At 46.3% G+C, this 20,256-nt stretch overlaps 1 protein-coding gene across 2 annotated transcripts in view; it reads right to left on the bottom strand.

Moving 5' to 3' along the window:
- Nucleotides 1-1,584: 1,584 nt before the first annotated feature.
- Nucleotides 1,585-20,256, bottom strand: part of IP6K2 (inositol hexakisphosphate kinase 2) — a 30,781-nt gene continuing 12,109 nt past the window's right edge. Inside the window, exons 2-6 of one of the 2 annotated variants that reach the window (XM_045778512.2) lie at nt 11,145-11,479; nt 8,994-9,216; nt 6,344-6,519; nt 2,811-2,986; nt 1,585-2,358 (exon numbers count right to left, since the gene is read on the bottom strand). In XM_045778512.2, the coding sequence (XP_045634468.2) occupies nt 1,858-2,358; nt 2,811-2,986; nt 6,344-6,519; nt 8,994-9,216; nt 11,145-11,346 (1,278 nt within the window). In that variant the 5' untranslated portion in view covers nt 11,347-11,479 and the 3' untranslated portion in view covers nt 1,585-1,857. The remainder of the gene's footprint in view (nt 2,359-2,810; nt 2,987-6,343; nt 6,520-8,993; nt 9,217-11,144; nt 11,480-20,256) is intronic. The other variant, XM_045778513.2, reaches the window with a different exon arrangement.

Raw genomic sequence — 20,256 nt, 5'->3', positions numbered from 1 at the left:
TCTAGACCACTGCGGGTCTGGTCCGGACCCCTCCGACTCCGAGCCAACGATCCCTGCTGCGTACCCGTCCGGGGAACCCCACCCCAGCTTCTCCTGCCTGGCCCTCCACTCAAGCCCGGGTGCTGCGACCCGTTCGACCTCCCGAAGGAGCGCTCCGTCCGCGGCCCAACGGCAGAGCCCGTGTCCTGCGCCCTGGTCCTGAGCGTCCCCGCCACGCCGGGAGAGTGGGTCCTGACCTACTAACGGTAGCGTAGTCCCATTGTTGCATCTCACTGATCCAACACTTGGAGGCGCCCGCGGGGGCCGGTCTCCTTGGTGTCCGCAGGCCGCATGATCCCTCTCCAGGGAGTCCCTAATGCAGCCGCACGCACAGAAACCAGGTTGGCCGTTCCCCAGTCCAAAGTCCTCCCGTCCTAGTTGCCCACCCACCTCCTCTCTTCACTAGCTTCTTTCTACTCCTCTAATGTGGGTCTCTGCATATGGTTTCCTCTGCCTGGGACTCATTTCCCTCCCTCACAGCATATGGTCATCAGGGTCCCAGTCGCTGTCACATTGCTTTCTTTATAGGACTTACAACTCCAAATTCTTATTTCTGAGCAGACAGGAGAGCTGGTGAGGGTGAGGAGGGGCGTGCTTTGTGGCCGTAAGAGCTTGTTTGACCCTGCACACCTTTTCTAGTCAGCCCTGACCTGTCCTTGATGTCCTGAGAGAGGGAGGGACCCAGGGGAGAGGCCCGAAGGGTCCTGGGGGTTTCCTATTCCTGTCCGGGTACTGGTCCAGCCACATTCCCCACTGGAAGCCTGGGCCCAGGGTACAGGAGGTGTGGGCACAAACAGGCCAGTGTACACAGTTGGCATTTTGGGACATAGCGCACATAGGCATAGTGGGCCTTGGAAAGGAGGTGCTGGGAGTTTCAGGGAGGTGTGGGTCTGCTGGAACTGGACATCAAGACCCTACTTTCTTGGCATTGGGTCTGTGCCCTTCTCCCTGGTGTCTGTTCTGCAGTTCAAGACCACCTGCCACACCTCCCAGAACCCTCCTAGTGAAGAAGTAGCTCTTAGGGACTGCCTTGGCTAGAGCTGGGTAGATGAGACTGGCGTAGTTGTGGTGGGTAGCAGTGGTGACATGTGGTGTGGTTAAGAGGAACACCTTTTCTCACTGGAACCCCCCACCTCCTAGGACCTTTTACTGTGGAGCCCATGGCTGCCAATAGACCAGAGCCTGACAGCTACCTGAGGCCCCGGTTTGGCTCTAGGACATCTGAAATCACAGCGCAGGAGCTGAATCCAAGGTCTGGCACATATGCTGCCCAACTATGTCTTAAGCTGCATGGAGGGCAGGGAAAAGACCTATATCAAGAAGTCAAGTAGTTCTTTGCTTGGGGGTGCTGGGACACTAAGCCAGCACAGACCCCAAAGAGACCTAAGGGCCCAGCCAAGAAGCTGTGGTTTTAGGTCTATGAGGTGGGGGCAGTAGCAAGGAGAATATTCCTGGGCTAGGGTGGAGGATAGCATGTGTGAGGCTTCTGAGGGTTGGGAAGGGGGCTGGCTGCCTGCCCCTGGTAAGAACGACAGCAGCACTGTGTACAATTAACAAAAAGATTTGTATTAGAACATTTACACTCAGGGAAGAAAGAGGTATCTGCATCATCAAATGTGGAATGTTGAAGAAATAGTTAAAATAAATAAGACTCCGAACGCGGTTGGGGCTGGCTCAGGCTGGGACTCACAGAGGCCTCTGCACATCAGCTCCAGGCTGCAGGGGCCAACGGCCTGGCCATACTGGCCTCCTCCCCGACGCAGCACAGCTGTGCCTGGGACACAGAGAGTCTCTCAAGTGCTGGTGCGGCCAGCAAGTTCACTCCCCGCTTTCCTCACTTATCTCTGTGACAATGTCTATCAGGCTCTGGAGCCCAAAGATATAGCCAGCATCCTGGCCCTCATGTACCACGCTGTCCTCGCCATACAGCCTGCAGGTGGTGTGTGCAAAGTCGATCATGCGCACGTCCACTGAGCTGGTGCCGATGGGCTTGTAGGCGTAGGCACCAGCAGACTCGTCAGCTGACTCCTCTGACAGGTCCTCCAAGTCCTCAGCATCTGAGTCCAGGGCCACCTCAGGCCATTCCTTGCCATCATAGATGACCAGTAGGGAGCTTGAGTAGAAGCGGTAGGACTCCTGTCGCTCCAAAATGGCCTTGAGCTCAGTCAGCTTCTTAAGCACAGGGCCCAGGAGCTCACGGCGCAGGTACCGACCATTGTGGAAAAACTGGAAAAGTGCCTCCTTGAAGCCCTGCACCGATAGCTTCCGTCCATGGTACTTGTTCATGAACATAAGCTGCCCACTGCCTGCCTGGTACACCTGTGGGAGGGAGACCAGCAGGTTAGGTACTGACAGCCAACTCAAAGCCTGAACCCTGGGGAACAGCAAGATGACAGCCCTGGATCAGCTCCTTGAACCTGTGAGGTACACCAGTCACACAAGACACTATCCTCTCTGATCAACCGCCACTCAGGATGCAGCCCTCTGACCTGGTTCTGTCCACAGACCCCTGCTTAGTGTATAGGTTGGTGGAGAGGGCCTAACCTCCTTGCCTTTATTCCCGCTCCTGTCCAGAGGCTCTGGACTCAGTCAACCAGGTCAGCCCCAGAGGGTTCACCCAAGCATGCATGCTTTTATCCTAACCAGAAAGCGTTAGGAAGCATTAGGAAGTCATGCTGGAATCTTGAGAAAACAGGACTATGCCAGGGTTCGGGAGCGGCAGCTACTGGATGCCCCAGCCAGCCCATGCTATGTCCCACCAGTCCCCTCACCTGCATGCCACACACACGGACACCGATGACTGCAGATGTGCTCTGCTGGCACTTGCGGATCTGGTTGGCTGCCTTCTCCTCTGAAGCATCGTCTCCGTGCTGGCGGGTACCCATCTTGAGGTCCAGGACACAAGGCACCTCACAGCGGGAAGTCAGGTTTTCCAGTAAGATGAATTCTGAGTGGTTAAGGACTATCCTCGCTCTGAAGAGAAGGTGCTGCTGCATGGGGCGCCTTGGCAGTCCCGGGGCACAATGCCTGTGCACAATGCCTGTACACAATGCCTCAAAGAAGCCTGAGTCCACAGAGGGCCCCATCAGTCCTGCTATCCCACCATGTGGAGAGCCCAAGGCTGACTAGAGGGCTAAAAGGCATATTCAGCTCTTGACAGGGAACTGCCTGGGTCTAGACTCAACACAGGCCTGGGCTTCCCGCAGCCTGGGAGACACACACACACCATTTCCTGACTCGGCGAGGTATGGGAAGAGGGTTCCACACCAAACTGTCCTAAGTTATAAACAGAACATTAAATAAGTAAATCCTGTAGCCTTATATGTGAATTGGAAATAACTACATGAACTCATGAAAAATTTTCTCTTTAAAATATATGTGTATTGGGGTGCCTGGGTGGCTTAGTCAGTTAAGCATCTGCCTTCGGCTCAGGTTGTGATTCCAGGATCCTGGGATGGAGTCCCTCATCAGGCTGTCTGCTCAGTGGGGAGCCTGCTTCTCCCTCTCCCTACTTGTGCTCTGTCAAATAAATAAAATCTTTAATAAATAAATAAATGTGTATTTTCCTGCTGTGTGGTCTAGAAACTATGACCTGCTAGATGTATGAGCACCCCTAGCACCAGACCAGTTTTCCTGGGGCAGGGATTGGTGAACTATGGCTCCCTACTTGTTGTATGGCCTGTAAACTAGAAATCGTTCTTAAATTTTTAAGTTATCAAAAAATATATATAATGCTTCATGACACAGGGAGATTAAATGATATGCAAATCTTGGTGACCATAGTTTTATTGGGATACGGTCCCGCTCATTCATTTACATTATTATCTATGGCTACTTTCATGCCACAATGGCAGAGCTGTGACAGACTGTAAAGCCTGCAAAGCCTAAAACATTTACTATTTGGCCCCCTACTGAAAAGGTCTGTAACTCCTGCCTTAGAGGAATGAGGAACTCACATCTGGAGTAGGAAACATACATGACTCTGGACCATCTTTTTATACCAGAAAGTAAGACAGCCATCACAGACTACCGTGACTGTGCCAGAAGGACTCAAGAGCCTATTTTAAAAGACCAAACGTGGGACAATTTGCGCATCAGTAAAGATAAAAACTGCAATGGACTAAACCACAGCAAGTATGTTTAAATTCATAGATTCATAATGATACTGAAACTCACTGGTCACCTTTGGAGGATGTCGAAAAACCCACCCATTATTCCAAGTATTCAGTAAATAAAGGAAAAGAAACATTTAATCTGCCTTTCCTATATCAACTATACCTCAGGATAAGCATATCGTTGATGGGAAAAAGTTTATCTTTACAGACTCCAGCTAAGAAGGAATGACAAAATTAGAAAACTGCCTAGTGGAAAAATGGACCTAAGGCAACAGCAATACAGGAGAGAAAGACAAACAGTGCACTGCTGATGGCCAATACCATCTCAGAAGGATTCCTGCCCCTACCCCACAACTGAACCTCAATCTGATCAAGCCTGGAAATCAAACTATCAACTTAATGGAAACAGAGGGAAAAGAGTAACCTGTAAAAGACATCACAGGAATGTAATCGGTAAAATCCAGATGGTGGGAAACTTTAGAAGACCTAGTTTCTTTCTTGTTTTTAAGATTTATTTACTTATTAGGGGTGGGAAGAAGCAGAAGGAGAGGCAGAGAGAGTCTCAAGCAGACTGTCCGCTGAGCACAGAGCCCGACCTGGGGCTTGATCTCACGATCCTGAGATCAGGACCTGAGCTGAAACCAAGAGTCAGCCGCTTAATCAACTGCACCACCCAGATACCCTGAAGACCTACTTTCTTTGACAAGAAATTTCCGAGAAGAAAAAACAGAAAGGGTATTTAAAAAGACTTAAACATTTCGACCAAATGCGACATGTGAATCTCACCTAGATCCCCATTCAAGCAATCCATCAGTAAAAACAGATTTTTAAGACAATTAGGAAAATGTGGACACAAACTAGATATTTGATACTAAGGAATCACTGTCTACTTTTAAGGAGCAAGAATGGTAATAATGTCTTAAAATATCCTTCTCCTAGAGATGCATGCTGAGGTGTGTGCAGGTGGCAATGATCCAGGAGACACTTCAGAAAGAGCTCGGCTGGGGGTGCGAAGTGTAAGAAGACAGTCATGGCAGGAGTTGGACTTAAGTGAGTTAACTGCCGCACCTGGGTCACTGGTACTTATAACTTCAAAGTATTATTCTATGTTTAACATGTTTAAAATATCCCCTAGTAGAAAAAAGAAAAACCTTCTGCTCCGTTAGCTCTGCTGGAAGCTGGAGGTTGCTAGGCCCCTGTGCAGTAGTGCAAAGAATTCTAGCTTTTTTTCCTCCTGTCTCTGTATATTGGGCTCAGAGATTATACCGTGTCTCTATGTGAATATGGACAGTTAGCATTTACCAACATGTACCTGTCTACTTACTCTTGTTTAAAACTTTTAAAAAATGGGGTTATGAAGGTCAGCAAAGGGTAGGTTTGAGATGTTTGGGTGGGTTAAGTGGGCATTTTGACAACATGGCTTCTCCTTTGGCATGTTTAATGGTGATGTTTAACGGAGATCCTTGCAGTTTAAGATGATGCTTCAAAATAAAACTCACTCCTAATGATGACTTCAGCCCTGCCACTCCATGGGAGAATCAGCAGAACCCGTAGGATCTTATTTGGAATTGACATTCTCTATTGTAATTTTGTTCTTGTTTATTTTTACATTTTCTTTTTATTTCACTGGAAAGGAAAGATGCTGCTCAGTTTTAAACGTTAAAAGTGTACAAGTTGCTTTGTTACAATAAAACTGAATGTGTAAAAATAAATAAAATATCCCCTAGTAAAAAGTTAAAAATAAATAAAACATACTCAATTCTGAGGAATTTCCTGCCCCCCATGAGATTAAAAAAAGAAAGAAATCAGTGAAACATAGCTTAATGGGTTAGAAGGGGAAAAAAGAAAGGCCCCCGTGCTACTCTTCATGTGTCAGCACCCACCTGCCACCCCACCCCTGGCAGGTAAGCAGGGGACTTCTGAGAACACGAACCAGGCCCTTGCACTCTAGGGTAAGCCGCCCTGATGCAGGCTGGTCCCTCCATGAGGTGCCCCTCACCTGCCTCCCCACCATCTATGTTCCCAGACCAGCCCCCGTTCCTGTGGGAACAGATATCTGCCCATGGCTACTGCACAGGGTGCCCTGGCATAACTATGGCTAGAAAACAAACCCAACTTCTCTGAGCTCTTGGGATCTCACCCATCCTCCCCTCTCCCCAAGGCAGAGATACTCTGTGAACAAAGGATACTGTACTGGTTCCGATGTTTTGCATTCTCCTTCATTCTCTGTAACTGTTGCTGGTGACACTTCATGCTCCAAGGGTTGTAGTGTTTAAGTTGGGAACTGACATTCCCTTTTTTCTCTACACTGTAGTACAAGACTTCAGATTTCTTTAACCACTCAAATTCTTCTTCTAATTTATGGCTGTACGGAGACAAGAAGCCAATAAATCACAATGTCTTATCAAAATTCAGGGCCAAAGAGGCACGAAAGAACTTCTGGAGTGATGGGAAGTTTGAGATCTTGATGTGGTGGTGGTTTCAGTGTACACATTAAACACTTCGAATAGATACATTTTATTGTTAAGTGTATTATACATCAAGAAAGTTGATTTTTAAAAAATTAAGGGCCCAGCTCAGTTTTTTCTACAGTAAGGAAAACCTAAGATGCAAGAACAGTCTCTGCCTCCACTCCTGCACCCCCACCACTCCCTCCCAAGCAGGCTTTACTACCCTCTTCTTCCAGGCAGTAACACCCCCCAGCTTCTAATGCATGCAGGTTCCCGGATTCCAAATGCTGGAGACTGGGAAAAGCTGAATTGAAATCCCATGGGAATAAGCCAACCTACTTAGCTGCATTATAAATGCTTCAATTTATATATATTATTTATATTTTTACAAGCTCTGCCAAGGGGTGACACCTGGAAGGCTCTGTATAGGTGAATCCTACATTTCAGGGATACCCAACTGACCATTTTGTCTCTCACCATCAGTGAACAACCTGAGGTGATGGGATGGCTCCTGTCTTGGTCACTGCTGCATCCCCAGGACGCAGCACAGGGCCTGGCGCAGGGCAGCTGCAGAGGCAATGAGTGACTAAAACTCTCTTATGGCTGCCACTGTAGCTGTTTATCCAAAGTGGCATAATTTAATCCAGAGTCTTTTTTTTTTTTTACCTTACATGATTAAGCTTTATTTCAAAATAAATTAACTAGTAGGTTATATCCTAACAAAAGGCTAATAACATTTATAAGGTAGAATAAACAACAAATTGGATGACTTCAGGGAGAGAGAGAATCCTAAGCACGCTCCATGCATAGCGTAGAGCCCTACATGGGGCTCTGTCTCACAACCCTGGGATCATGACCTGAGCCAAAATTAAGAGTTTGAAACTTAACTGACTGAGCCACCCAGGAGCTTCATGTCTGTATTAATGTGGATTTGGATGATATGGTACAAATCGGATTCATTGTTAAGTCTGTACTTCCCTTTGTTTATAACTTCCCTTTAAAAATCAATTCCTAGGGGTGCCTGGGTGGCTCAATCAGTTAAGCATCTGACTTTTGATCTTAGCTCGGGTCTTGATCTCAGGGTTGTGAATTCAAGCCCCGCGTTGGGCTCCACACTGGGCATGAAGCCTACCTAAAAAGATTAAAATAAAATAATAAAATAAAATAAAATAAAAATCAATTCCTAGACTTAGGATATATTTTCAAAGGCCAAATTGCACTTTAAAAATTTGTTTAAAGGTACATTTTTATGGGGGCGCCTGGGTGGCTCAGTCGGTTAAGTGTCTGCCTTCAGCTCAGGTCACGATCTCAGGGTCCTGGGATCAAGCTCCAGGTCATCGGGCTCCCTGCTCCTCGGGGAGTCTGCTTCTCCCTCTCCCTTTGCCCCTCCCCGTCTACCCCTAACTCATGTTCTCTCTCAAATAAAGAAATGAAATCTTTAATAAAAATAAAAGGTATTTTTATGAAGCTTTCCATAAATTTGGTAAAAGTCTTTTTTTTTTTTTTTTAAGATTTTATTTATTTACTTGACAGAGAGACAGCCAGCGAGAGAAGGAACACAGGCAGGGGGAGTGGGAGAGGAAGAAGCAGGCTCCCAGCCGAGGAGCCCGATGTGGGGCTCGATCCCAGAACACCGAGATCACGCCCTGAGCCAAAGGCAGACGCTTAAGGACGGCGCTACCCAGGCGCCCCTAAAAGTCATTTTTATTTTAGAAAGTGCATAAAACTCCCTTTTTGTACACACCCAACCTATATTTGAAAAATCAAGTGATTATCTTTTGTCCTAACTGCAAAATATGAAAGAAATGTGATTTCTGGGGTGCCTGGGTGGCTCAGTTGGTTAAGTGTCCAACTCTTGGTTTCAGCTCAGGTCATGATCTCAGGGTCGAGAGATGAGCCCAGCATAGGCTTCCACACCCAGCAGGGAGTCTGCTTGAGATTCTCTCTCTACCTCTCCCTCTGCTCCACCCCGCTGCACACTCATGTGTGCTTGTGCACTCTCTCTCTAAATAAATCTTTTTTTTTAAAGAAAAGTAAAAAAATAAAAGAAACGTGATCTTTCTATAATCCAGAGGTAACCTCAGTGCTGAAGAGATAAGTGGCCTTGCCTTTGAGCTTCACCTGTAATACATTAGGAAGTCTAGTACATCTTTTCCATTTTCTATTTCAAAAATACTGATCTTAAAAGGCTAATATTTAACACAAACTTCAAAAGTGTAACCCAGAATCACCAAAGAGAAGCTGCCATGTGGGAACTGGCCACTAGTGACAAGGCACCTACTAAGTCCATTGTTTGAGTCCCTAGCTCCAGGGGACTGGGCTGTAACTAAGATCCCCTGACACCTCCCCTTCCACGGAGTACAGGGTTCCCCCCTCAGTTTATACCTACCTCTTCATCTTCTCCTCTTTCCGGTGTTGCCTCACCCAGTCCTTGGGGCTCTTTTCCGTTTCCAGAACGTGATGTTTTTTGTTTGTCCACCTCAGGAGCTTACTTTTTGGTTCACAGTCTGAATTGTCTACACTGTCCACAGTTCCATGGTCCCCTTTTAATGGATATGCTATTAAACATAAGTTCCTGTCTTCATCTTCTTCGAAGCGTACAGACACCACACCTGGAAGGGGGGTGAGGAGCAGAGAGAACTTTCAATTCCAGAGAAGACGTGTTATAAATAACATGATTGTAACATTTGTTTTTTTCTTACCCTGTTCCTTAGTCTCTATGTTGCCAGAGGCCCCAAACTCATCTGCAAACCTAACAAATATCAAAACAGCTAGAAAAGATGACACCATACAAGACAAGCGATTAGGGAGTAAACATGGCCGAGAGTCTTCCTCTCTGATGCACTCAACAAGGCAAGAGCCAAAGAATTACAAGACACATTTTTCCATCATTGAAAATGTTTATTAAGTTTTATGTAATTCTTCTAATCCTAAGAGAGACGTAAAAACATTTGCTCTTTATATCTTCTGGGGATTTTTGATGCCTAAACAGAAACTCCGACGGCCTGAGGCTTGCTTTAAAGCAGAGCCTGAACACAGCGGGGGACAAAGGTTTGCCCTGAGGGGTAAGAAGCATCCAAGGGTTGGGGAAGACTGGGCAAGCAAAACAAAATAAAGGAGCAAACAAAAACAAACCACACAGCACAACAGACACCCTAGCAAAGGCTTCTTGCAGCACCCCCACATGGGTAGGCACCCCGAGCCGTTTGTCCTCAAACATGTTACTTTATTGGTCTTTGCAGTCACAAAAGAACAAAATGAACACAAGGCAAATAGGGTCGGGCCGGGAGCACAGACGCGTGGTGGCCTTGAAAGCGGCTCTCCCCCCTTGAGTCTCTAGAACCTGCCATGTGTAATTAGACAGTCTTTGAGGAGGGGGCTGTCAGGTGGGAGCGTTTCAGCAGGTGCCGACGAGTGCCTTACAACCGACTGGCTGAACACCTTTCCTCCCAGGCCTCTCTGGCCCGGGATCACTCAATTTGCTCAGTCCTTGCTGCCCGCCCGCTTGCTCGCTCGCTCGCTGCAGGGGAATGCGTGCTCAGAGAGAGATGACACTTCTGAGGTGGTCCCTGGCTCTGGGCGCAGAGGAGCAGAGGAGCCCGGGTGGGGAATTCAGGGGACCACACTTCCCTGTGGCCTCGGGGAAAGAACCAGGGGGAAAAAGGGGGCAGGGGCGGCCAGCTAACAAGGGGCCTTTGGCTTTGTCCTGGAAAAAACAACAGAGAAGGACCAAGTGAGGGCCCTCAACTCCCCCACCCCACCCCCCACAACACACATGCATATTCAGAGTACAGAGAGAGGCGCCCAGTACATTCTGTCTTCAAAGAGCATGTTTCAACAGTCCCAGAAGAACCTAAGTTGTTCAAGAGTCTTTTGTATAACCAGGCAATGTAAATTTAATTTCCTTTAATGGATTCTTTGATTTACAAAATATCCCCCCACCCCAGGAAAGACCACACCATGCTGGTGGTTGCTGATGTCACCCCAAAAATGCATTATAAAAAGAAAGAGAGAGTCACCATATGTGAATCAAAGGGTTGCCATAACATTGCAATTCGGGGACATTCCGTAATAGCAAAGGGCTTCGGCTAATCAGCACAAGCCTCCCACTCCTGCATTCCATCTGACTCAACCCTGCTCCCAGCCTACCTAATCACCAGAGCTTCTGGTTTCCTGGAGGACAAAAAGCAGGCGGCAAGGATTCTGGGTAAAATCCTCCCAAAGTCTTCCCCCGCTGTTCCCCCATGGGGGGGCTATGAGTTACTGTGATCAAGAGACACCTGAACATAAAACACAACTACACTTCCACCAGAAATAAACTCAAAACAAATCCACAAAACAAAACAATTGAGCAATCTTACCAGGGCTTGCAAACTGAGGGTGTGAGGTGCTGGGCTGAGGGCCAAGAGGAGGAGGAGGGAAAACACAGAGTGAGGGGAGGGGTGAGGGCTCCCGGGATGGCTGCCCGGGCCTTCCACGGCTGCGCCGCCTCGCATCTCCTCGCCAGGCGCTGGCGACCCCTATGGCAGCGGGGGCTCACCTTTGTACTGGGGAGTGAATTTGCGCATCTCGGCTGGGAGGGTCTCGTAGAACTGGTGCTCCCTCGGAACCAGGGGCTTGCATAGAGTCGTCTCGTTGAAGCGGAGCACGCATGAGTGCCCCCCGACCTGGTGGACAAAGGGCTCCAGAAGGACGCCCTTGGTGCGGGGCTCCACGTCCATGGCCCTGAAGGCTGGGCTCATCCTCCAGGCGCAGGCGGCAGGGAGAAGGGGGAGGCGGCGGGGTCCAGCGGCCAGCGCGTCCTCCGTCTGTCGTCTGTCCGTGCGTCCGTCTGTCTGGCCTCAAGTCCTCGGCTGAGCGGGCCAGGACGCTCTGCTGGAAGCAAAGGGAGACACTGGCATTGGAAGCGGCCTGGGAACCGCTTTAGAGCCGCCAGCACTTCAACAGAAAGACAAACAACCCGAGCTCAGGCGGGGCCCCGCCCACGCCGCCCACCCCGGCTCCGCCTCCTCCCGCAGAAACAAACAGCCGGAGCTACCGCGGGGCGGGGCCAGATTCCGACACGCAGGGACTGGCCCCAGGTGTCCCCAAACAGCCCGTGCCCTCCACTAGGCGGGAAAAAAGCAAAGCCACGATAAGGTAAAGTCCCATTTCAAACCTAATAATTCAGATAAATCTTGCCATTCTCTAGTACGATGAACTTCATACTTTTTTTTCAAGATTTTATTTGAGAGAGAGCGCGCGCGAGGGGAGGGGCATTATCAATATCCCCCCATCAGAGTGGTACGTTTGTTACGAATGATGATGAACCTACACTGACTCGTCATCCTAGTTTACATTAGGGTTCTTAGTCGTTAATTATGTTTTTATAAAATGCAGTTAAAGGGAAAACCTGCTTACTCACCATCTGGTAACATTTACTCCCCCGGGGTGTCCACTCCCCCCCACCCCCAAGGCCAAAGACAAGCTCCATTAACCTTATTAGCAGTGCAGCTTGGGCCTAGCTTTAATGATTAACGTCTGTATCTAAAAACAACTGATCAAGGCTGGCTAACTCCATTTAAAAAGATACACAGTGTTCTAGGTCACTGACTATTTTTATCAGTTCTATCCTGATCTCCAAAAGCTGGGGCACACCTTTAAACCAAAGCTATGCTCCTGGGGTAATCAGGGCTCTCATCCACTCTGAGGTTCAGGGCCTTAGACCTGACTTTGCATCCCTAAACACCCCAGATCTCAGCAAAGCAACCTCTATGCAACCGTTAACCATTTCGCGGCATGTCAAGCTAGTTCTTTGTTTTCTGTCTGTAATTTACAGACTACACAGTTGCTACTAGCACTACTTACAGGGCGTGGGACATTTCATTATCTGTAGCGTTCTTAATGAGAACTCTTCCAGTTCCCATTACCCCAACTGACATGCTGGTGGTGAGAACAGGTCTGCTGAAGATGTAACCACTGTCTTCTAAGGTGAGTAAAGCACCTATTACATGCTAGGCTCACGACAGAAACTTACCTCGTTTTGTCCTTGGGATACTTTCTGTGAGGAAGACACTATTCTCTCTGCTGCAAACAATGAAGCTGATTTGGGGAGGTGAGGAAACTCATCCAGGGCCAGGGACAATAAGCCTCAGCTCCCAAATGAACCTCAATCTGTTGGATGCCCTCACAGGGCCACCTCTAGGTCCCAGGGTCTTTGGCACTAGTGCCCTGATACAGCACTCCTCCTATGTACATGGGACATTTCGCCTGGTATGAGAGTGCCTTCACCATGTACATTTTCTATTTATAACGTAGCCTCTCTTAAAGAGTTTAAAGTAGTTGTTAATCTCTTTTTAGAGAGATCTGACTGTGGGCCCCAAATGGACTAGAGGATTAGGAATCAATACACTTTCCTATATTCAAAGAGACAAAAACCAAAGGTCCTGATTTCTCTCCTGGCACCACCACCTCATCATCACAGAAGCCCTCAGGAGGGTATGTGCTGAGAAGGGTTCTAAGCTCCAAGGATGAGTACATTCCAGCCATTCCAGACTCTCTCCAGAAGGTGGAGCTCTGAGATACTTGGCCACACCAGCCCTTTCTTAGGGTCTACACAGACCAGTTCCTATTAATCCACTGAAAAGACCTCTGGAGTAAGAGCAATACCAAAGAAAACCTACTGTACTGATCCACGGTGGGTCGGCCAGTACCCAAGCACAAATCAGGTACCATAATTATTGTCAATGCACAAGACACTCCTCATGGTCCAGGCTTTAGAAACACAATCCAAACCTTTCATTAAAGTATAAACTGCTTTTGTTGTCAGAGTAATGCTGACACCAATGTGAATCCCTTTACAACTCTGTTCAAAATTCCTTAAGTGTATTCAATTAAGTAGAAAAATCTCTCTCTCCAGGCATCTCTCTTACCCATCCCTACCCTAATGAAGAATCTACAACAAAACTGGTTTTTCATGGCAACTCTCTTGGTGCATGGGTGTGGCTGGAGGCCAAAAGGCCAGGTGAATGTCTCCATCTCCTCCTCCCAGGTCCTCAGTGTATTCATTAGCTGCTGGGTATGATGTGGCACCTTGCCACCCTCCCCCCAGCACCCAACTCTGGCAGTCCGCAAGACATTGCTCCCTGGGGGGGGCGCCTGGGTGGCACAGCGGTTAAGCGTCTGCCTTCGGCTCAGGGCGTGATCCCGGCGATCTGGGATCGAGCCCCACATCAGGCTCCTCCGCTATGAGCCTGCTTCTTCCTCTCCCACTCCCCCTGCTTGTGTTCCCTCTCTCGCTGGCTGTCTCTATCTCTGTCGAATAAATAAATAAAATCTTAAAAAAAAAAAAAAAGACATTGCTCCCTGGGGAATAATCATCTTGGGTAGAGAGGCAAGAAAAATAAGGCTAATCCTCGCGTTGAGCCAAACTCATAACGGAGGAAACTGCCAAATATGAGGTGGAGTTAGGGCGACAACTGATTACCCTGTAGTGAGGTGGAGACAGATTCTAGTCCCAGTTCAGCCACTCAATTACTTGGAGAAAATCTCCAAGTCCCTGGATCCCTCTGGGTTCCAGTTTTCTTTCCTTTTTTTTTTGAAGATTTTATTTATTTATTTGACACAGAGAGACAGCCAGCGAGAGAGGGAACACAAGCAGGGGGAGTGGGAGAGGAAGAAGCAGGCTCCTAGCAGAGAAGCCTGATGTGGGGCTCGATCCCAGGACCCTGGGATCACGCCCTGAGCTGAAGGCAGATGCTTAACGACTGCGCCACCCAGGCGCCCCTGGGTTCCAGTTTTCTGGTTTGTAAAATGGAGAAGAGAGGCATGGAGTAGACCTCTACTGTATGGGTGGTATAATGCAAATAGCAAGCGGTAACTAGTAGTTTGTTTTAATCAAATAGGAAAAAAAAACGTAAAAATCATTGCATTGCAAATAATAAGGTTCCTGTTTTGTGATTCTTTTATTTCTTAAAAATTTTTTAAAAAGATTTTATTTATTTGACCGAGAGAGAGCGCAAGTAGGCAGAGTGGCAGGGAGAGGGAGAAGCAGACTCCCTGCTGAGCAGAGAGCCTGATGCCTGGGATCATAACCGGAGCCAAAGGCAGACGCATAACCGACTGAGCCACCCAGGCGCCCCTTTGTGATTCTTTTATTTCAATTATGTTTAGTCTCTCAATATGAACATAAATATGGCTTCACCATGCCACATATTTCTCACATTTGGGGTTGCAGATGAAGAAGTGGAGCTTCTTTCCTAGCTTCCCTTATAGGCCATATCTCTGTGGGAAAATGAAGGATCAAACTTCCCAAGGATTATATACAGCAGATCAGCTCCCTCTCTAGTGGCCTCAACCTGGCCAGAAGAAAGAAAAGTGCCTAAAACACCTGCTCTTTTTCACCTGCTACTCTGTCTCACATGTGGTTTGAGCAGAGGGATCTCTCAATGATTTTTAAACATCCAAGTTCTAAGACTCAGTTTCCCAGGAATCCTGTAGTATTAGTGGTTATTGAGAAGTCCACGCAAAATGTGTGGACCCTGTGCTTAGGGGGAGGGGGAATAAGCATAAAATACTGCTTTCAGATTCAGCATCTACTTTAGCTTTCCATACTGCCTCACATTGGTCCATGAAACTATGAAAAGGTAAGGAAAACAGAACATAATTCATCCTAAGACAGGACACAGATTTCCTCCACAGCCCATCCCCCTCAATCTGTCAAGTTGGTGTAAGGATCTGCTGGAAACAATGCCTTAATATTCTTAGCTTCTAAAATATTGCAGATGGGGTGCCTAAGCGTCTGCATTAGGCTCAGTGTTGGGCTCCGCAGGGAGCCTGCTTCTCCCTCTCCCTCTGCCCTCCCCCTTCATGTTCTCTCTTTCCCTCAAATAAATAAAATCTTTAAAACAATTTTAAAAATAAATAAAATCTTGCAAATAAAACAACTATGACTCATGAAAACCCTTGAGCCCTTCCCTTAGCTCACACACCTAGAATTTAGTTAATGAGGCTACAAATGGGGTCTGCTGGGGCCACTTACTTTGCCTCAAGTAAAGCCTCAGGGTTGGATAGTCACGGGGTGGTGTGAGGCACACTAGTCTGATGGTGCAAAAACAACACTCACCATTCACACCTCCTCTGCGTAAGTCCCAGAGCCACCACTATCTGCATACAACCCACAATTACACAACCCATGACTACACCACCAGGGTCAGTCACTGCAACTCTTAAACACTGTTGGTAGGAATGCAAAAAGTGGTACAGCCACTTTGGAAAATAGTCTGGCAGTTTCTTAGAAAGTTAAATACTTATTATATGACCCAATAATCCTATTCATATGTATTTACCTAAGAGAAATGAAAACAAATGTCCACACAGACTTGTATATGATCACAGAGGCACTACCTACAATAGCCAAAAGGCAAAAACCCAAACATCCATCAAATGGGTGAATGAATAAACAAACTGTGGTATATCTCTATAATGGAATATTATTCAGCAATAAAAGGGAATGTACTGGGGCGCCTGGGTGGCTCAGTCGTTAAGCCTCTGCCTCCAGCTCAGGGCGTGATCCCGGAGTCCTGGGAGCGAGCCCCACATCAGGCTCCTCTGCTAGGAGCCTGCTTCTTCCTCTCCCACTCCCCCTGCTTGTGTTCCCTCTCTCGCTGGCTGTCTCTCTGTCAAATAAATAAATAAAATCCTTAAAAAAAAAAAAATCATCAGGAGCGCCTGGGTGGCGCAGTCGTTAAGCGTCTGCCTTCGGCTCAGGGCGTGATCCTGGAGTTCCGGGATCGAGCCCCACATCGGGCTCCTCCACTAGGAGCCTGCTTCTTCCTCTCCCACTCCCCCTGCCTGTGTTCCCTTTCTCACTGGCTGTCTCTCTCAAATAAATAAATAAATAAATCTTTTTAAAAAATAATAATTAAAAAAAATCAAATTAGACTTAAAATTGATGAGTCTTATCGTATATAAATTATTCTTCAATAGAGGGATTAAATTTTTTCTTACACTTTTTAATTTACCAAATTTTCATAAGTACATATTATTCTAATAATCAGAAAAAAATTAGACTTTTTTTTTAAAGATTTTATTTATTTATTTGACGGAGAGACAGCCAGTGAGAGAGGGAACACAGGCAGGGGGAGTGGGAGAGGAAGAAGCAGGCTCCCAGCGGAGGAGCCTGATGTGGGGTCAATCCCAGGACTCCGGGATCACTCCCTGAGCCAAGGCAGACGCTTAACAACTGCGCCACCCAGGTGCCCCAGAAAAAAATCAGACTTAAAAAAGATCCTATTAGCTATTAAATGGCTTCTATATGCAAATGCTTTGTTTGAGATTTACCTTCCCACACATTCTAACTGGGCTCATTTGCCTCACACTGAGTATCTTGAGTTACTCCTGCCAAGATACCTGGGTCACCAATTGGTAAAAATAAGGACTCCCCCCTTTCTGTGAAGGCATTCCCAGATGGTTCATAACTCCATGACACCCACTGCTAAATCTAAAGCCATTTGCTCACTTTGAAAGTGGCACACTCCACTAACTAAGCCAGCCAGGTGCACCCTGCTCCCATTAAGACATCTCTTATACCCCATTGTGAAAGTACTTACTCCCATGTCTAGCAATAGAAGAGTGCATGACGGACTATCAGGATATTATGAAAAGTTTGCTTATCAATTTTATGATTTTTAAACAATTTGAGAAAATGCTTACGATATCCTTAATACTAGCACACTTCTACCAGTTGCATGGTTATCTTTTTCAATTCTTATAAAGTCAAAGCAAAAGCATCCTTTACACATAAGCAAGCAGAACAGAAGCATAAACGTCCAATAAGCCTTTCTGTAAAACCCAGAAGGAAAGAAAAATCAGCATTAAATCTGCTATTATACTAACTTCCTTGTTATTTCTCAAACATGCCTGGAATATACCTACCTCAGGGCCTTTGCACTTGCCATTCCCTCTGCTTGGTACACTCTTCCCCCAGGTATCCCCTTGGCTCACTCTCCTACCTCCTTCAGCTCTTTATGCAAATGTCACTTCTTTAATGAGGTCTTCCTTAGCTACCCCATCTGAAAATGCCATACCTCCCTGTCTACACTCCTTTATACAACCCTGCTTTATTTCTCTTTTGCACTTATCACCACCACCATCTAACATACTATATGTTTTCTTATTTGTCTTGTTAATTTTTTTTATCCCCCATCCTGACCCCACCAGAAAACAAAGTCCATAAAATCAGAGATTGCTGACTGCTCTGTTCACTGCTGAATCTCCAGAGTCCAAAACACCAGCACAGAGTAGGTACTTTACAGGACGTGCCTCAAGTCACTACTGCGTCATGAACACCTGCTGCACACAGATCAACAGAGGACTCAAAAGGCACCCATTGCAATTATCCAAACCCACACTCATACAGTGAGTACAATTATTAAAATGAGGCATGCAACACACTTTACTAAATGTATTCTGAGCACTGACTGGTGTTAATTTTGCATTTATAATTCCCCACCTATTAAGTCTACATTCATTGAGGAATATAAATGAAGGACCCTGCACCTGAACACTCATCTGGGATCTCGTAGTGTGGAAACATTTCACGTAAACAGAGCTTAAGCTCTTAATGTAATGACAATCAATGTCTTGAAAATTCTCTCTTGCAGAAAATCAGGCAAGAAAAGAATGGTCATTCAAGAATAAACTTTTAAAAATGTGGCCTTGGAACAGATGACTGGATTAAGAAGTTGTGGTCCATATATACAATGGAATATTACTCAGCAATCAGAAAGAATGAGTTCTCAACATTTGCTACAACATGGACGGCACTGGAGGAGATAATGCTTAGTGAAATAAGTCAAGCAGAGAAAGACAACTATCATATGATTTCTCTCATCTATGGAACATAAGAACTAGAATGATCAGTAGGGGAAGAAAGGGATAAAGGAAGGGGGGTAATCAGAAGGGGGAATGAAACATGAAAGACTATGGACTATGAGAAACAAACTGAGGGCTACAGAGGGGAGGGGGGTGGGGGAATGGGATAGACCGGTGATGGGTAGTAAGGAGGGCACATATTGCATGGTGCACTGGGTGTTATACACAACTAATGAATCATCGAGCCTTACATCGAAAACCGGGGATGTACTGTATGGTGACTAACATAATATAATAAAAAATCATTATTAATAAAAATAAATAAATAAATAAATAAAAAATAAAATAAAAATGTGGCCTTGGGGTGCTTGGCTGGCTCAGGTGGTGGAGAGCAGGACTCTTGATCTCAGAGCTGTAAGTTCGCACCCCACACTGGGTGTAGAGATTACTTTAAAAGAAAATGTAGCCTCAAGAAGATTAAAATTCTATCATAGCTTAAAACAAATACACTAACTAGCATTCAGAAATTATGTGTTGGTACTGAGAGCTCACATCCCAAACACCCAAGGTTTTCAGGTTGCAAAGTTATCATTAAAACATCATTCTCCTGGGGGGCCTGGGGGGCTCAGTCAGTTAAGCGTCTGCCTTCGGCTCAGGTCATGATCCCGGAGTCCCTGGTTTGAGCCCCGAGAATCAGGATCCCTGCTCAGTGGGGAATCTGCTTCTCCCTCTGCTTGTGTTCTCTCTCACTCGCACACACTCGCTCTCTCTCAAATAAATAAAATCTTTAGAAAAAATTTTTTAAAAATAAAAGGTAATCATCCCCATCTTTTGCAGGCAAAGCAAAGAAAGGCCATGGGTTGGTTTTGGGTCTCTGATGAAGGCCTCCTTCAGCAACACTGGTGGGTCTGCCATCCAGCTTTAAATGAGTTATCTTAGCAAGACAATGCAGAAGGAAAATCATTCTTCACATGACCTGGACTTACTGGGAAGCTGGGTAATAGATGAGGTATAATTCCTGGTAACAAAATGAATATACAAAGAGGAGTTTTAGCAAAATAAAGCCAGGAAGGAAGAAGAAAGCTATCAATGTTTGCCTTGTGGGAGGCACCAAGGATAAGGGCTGACCAGAATGACCCATCTGGGTACAGGGCATCAAACTATCACCAACCTCAGGAAAACTCCCACCACTGTGCCACAGAGTTTAAGCCCCATCAGGACATCTCCCCCCTACCTTTTAAAAAAGATTTTATTTTTAAGTACTCTATACACCCCATGTAGGGCTCAAACTCATAACCCTGAGATCAAGAGTCGCACACTCCACCAACTAAGCCAGCCAGGCATGCCCCGCCCCCATCAAGACATCTCTTATACCCCATTGTGAAAGTACTTACTCCCATGTCTAGGAATAGAAGAGTGTATGATGGACTATCAGGATATTATGAAAAGTTGCTTATCAATTTTATGATTTTTAAACAATTTGAGAAAATGCTTACGATATCCTTTTTTAAGTTAGAGAAGCAAGATATAAAACTATAATCTATATTGTCTGAACTAGGTCCAAAGAATTACAGAGGAGAAGACTAGCAAAAAGTACCAGCTATGCCAATGAATCATGTACTTAAAAGGGGCTAAAATGGTAAATTTTATGTTATGTGTATTTTACCACACACAAAAAAACTAAAAACGAAGTACCAGCTACTCACAGGGGTCATGGCTGCCTGCCCCCTTCCAAAGCCCTGTAGCCACTGCATTCAAAATGCTGAATGCCTTGAAGTCTCCCAGCTCACCTATGAAAG

The sequence above is a fragment of the Ursus americanus genome, chromosome 14 (assembly GCF_024610735.1).
Source record: "Ursus americanus isolate L20-20 chromosome 14, mUrsAme1.1.p, whole genome shotgun sequence".
Lineage (NCBI taxonomy): Eukaryota > Metazoa > Chordata > Mammalia > Carnivora > Ursidae > Ursus > Ursus americanus.
Note: the sequence above shows the minus strand (reverse complement) of the source record. Positions and strands in the feature narration are given on the sequence as shown.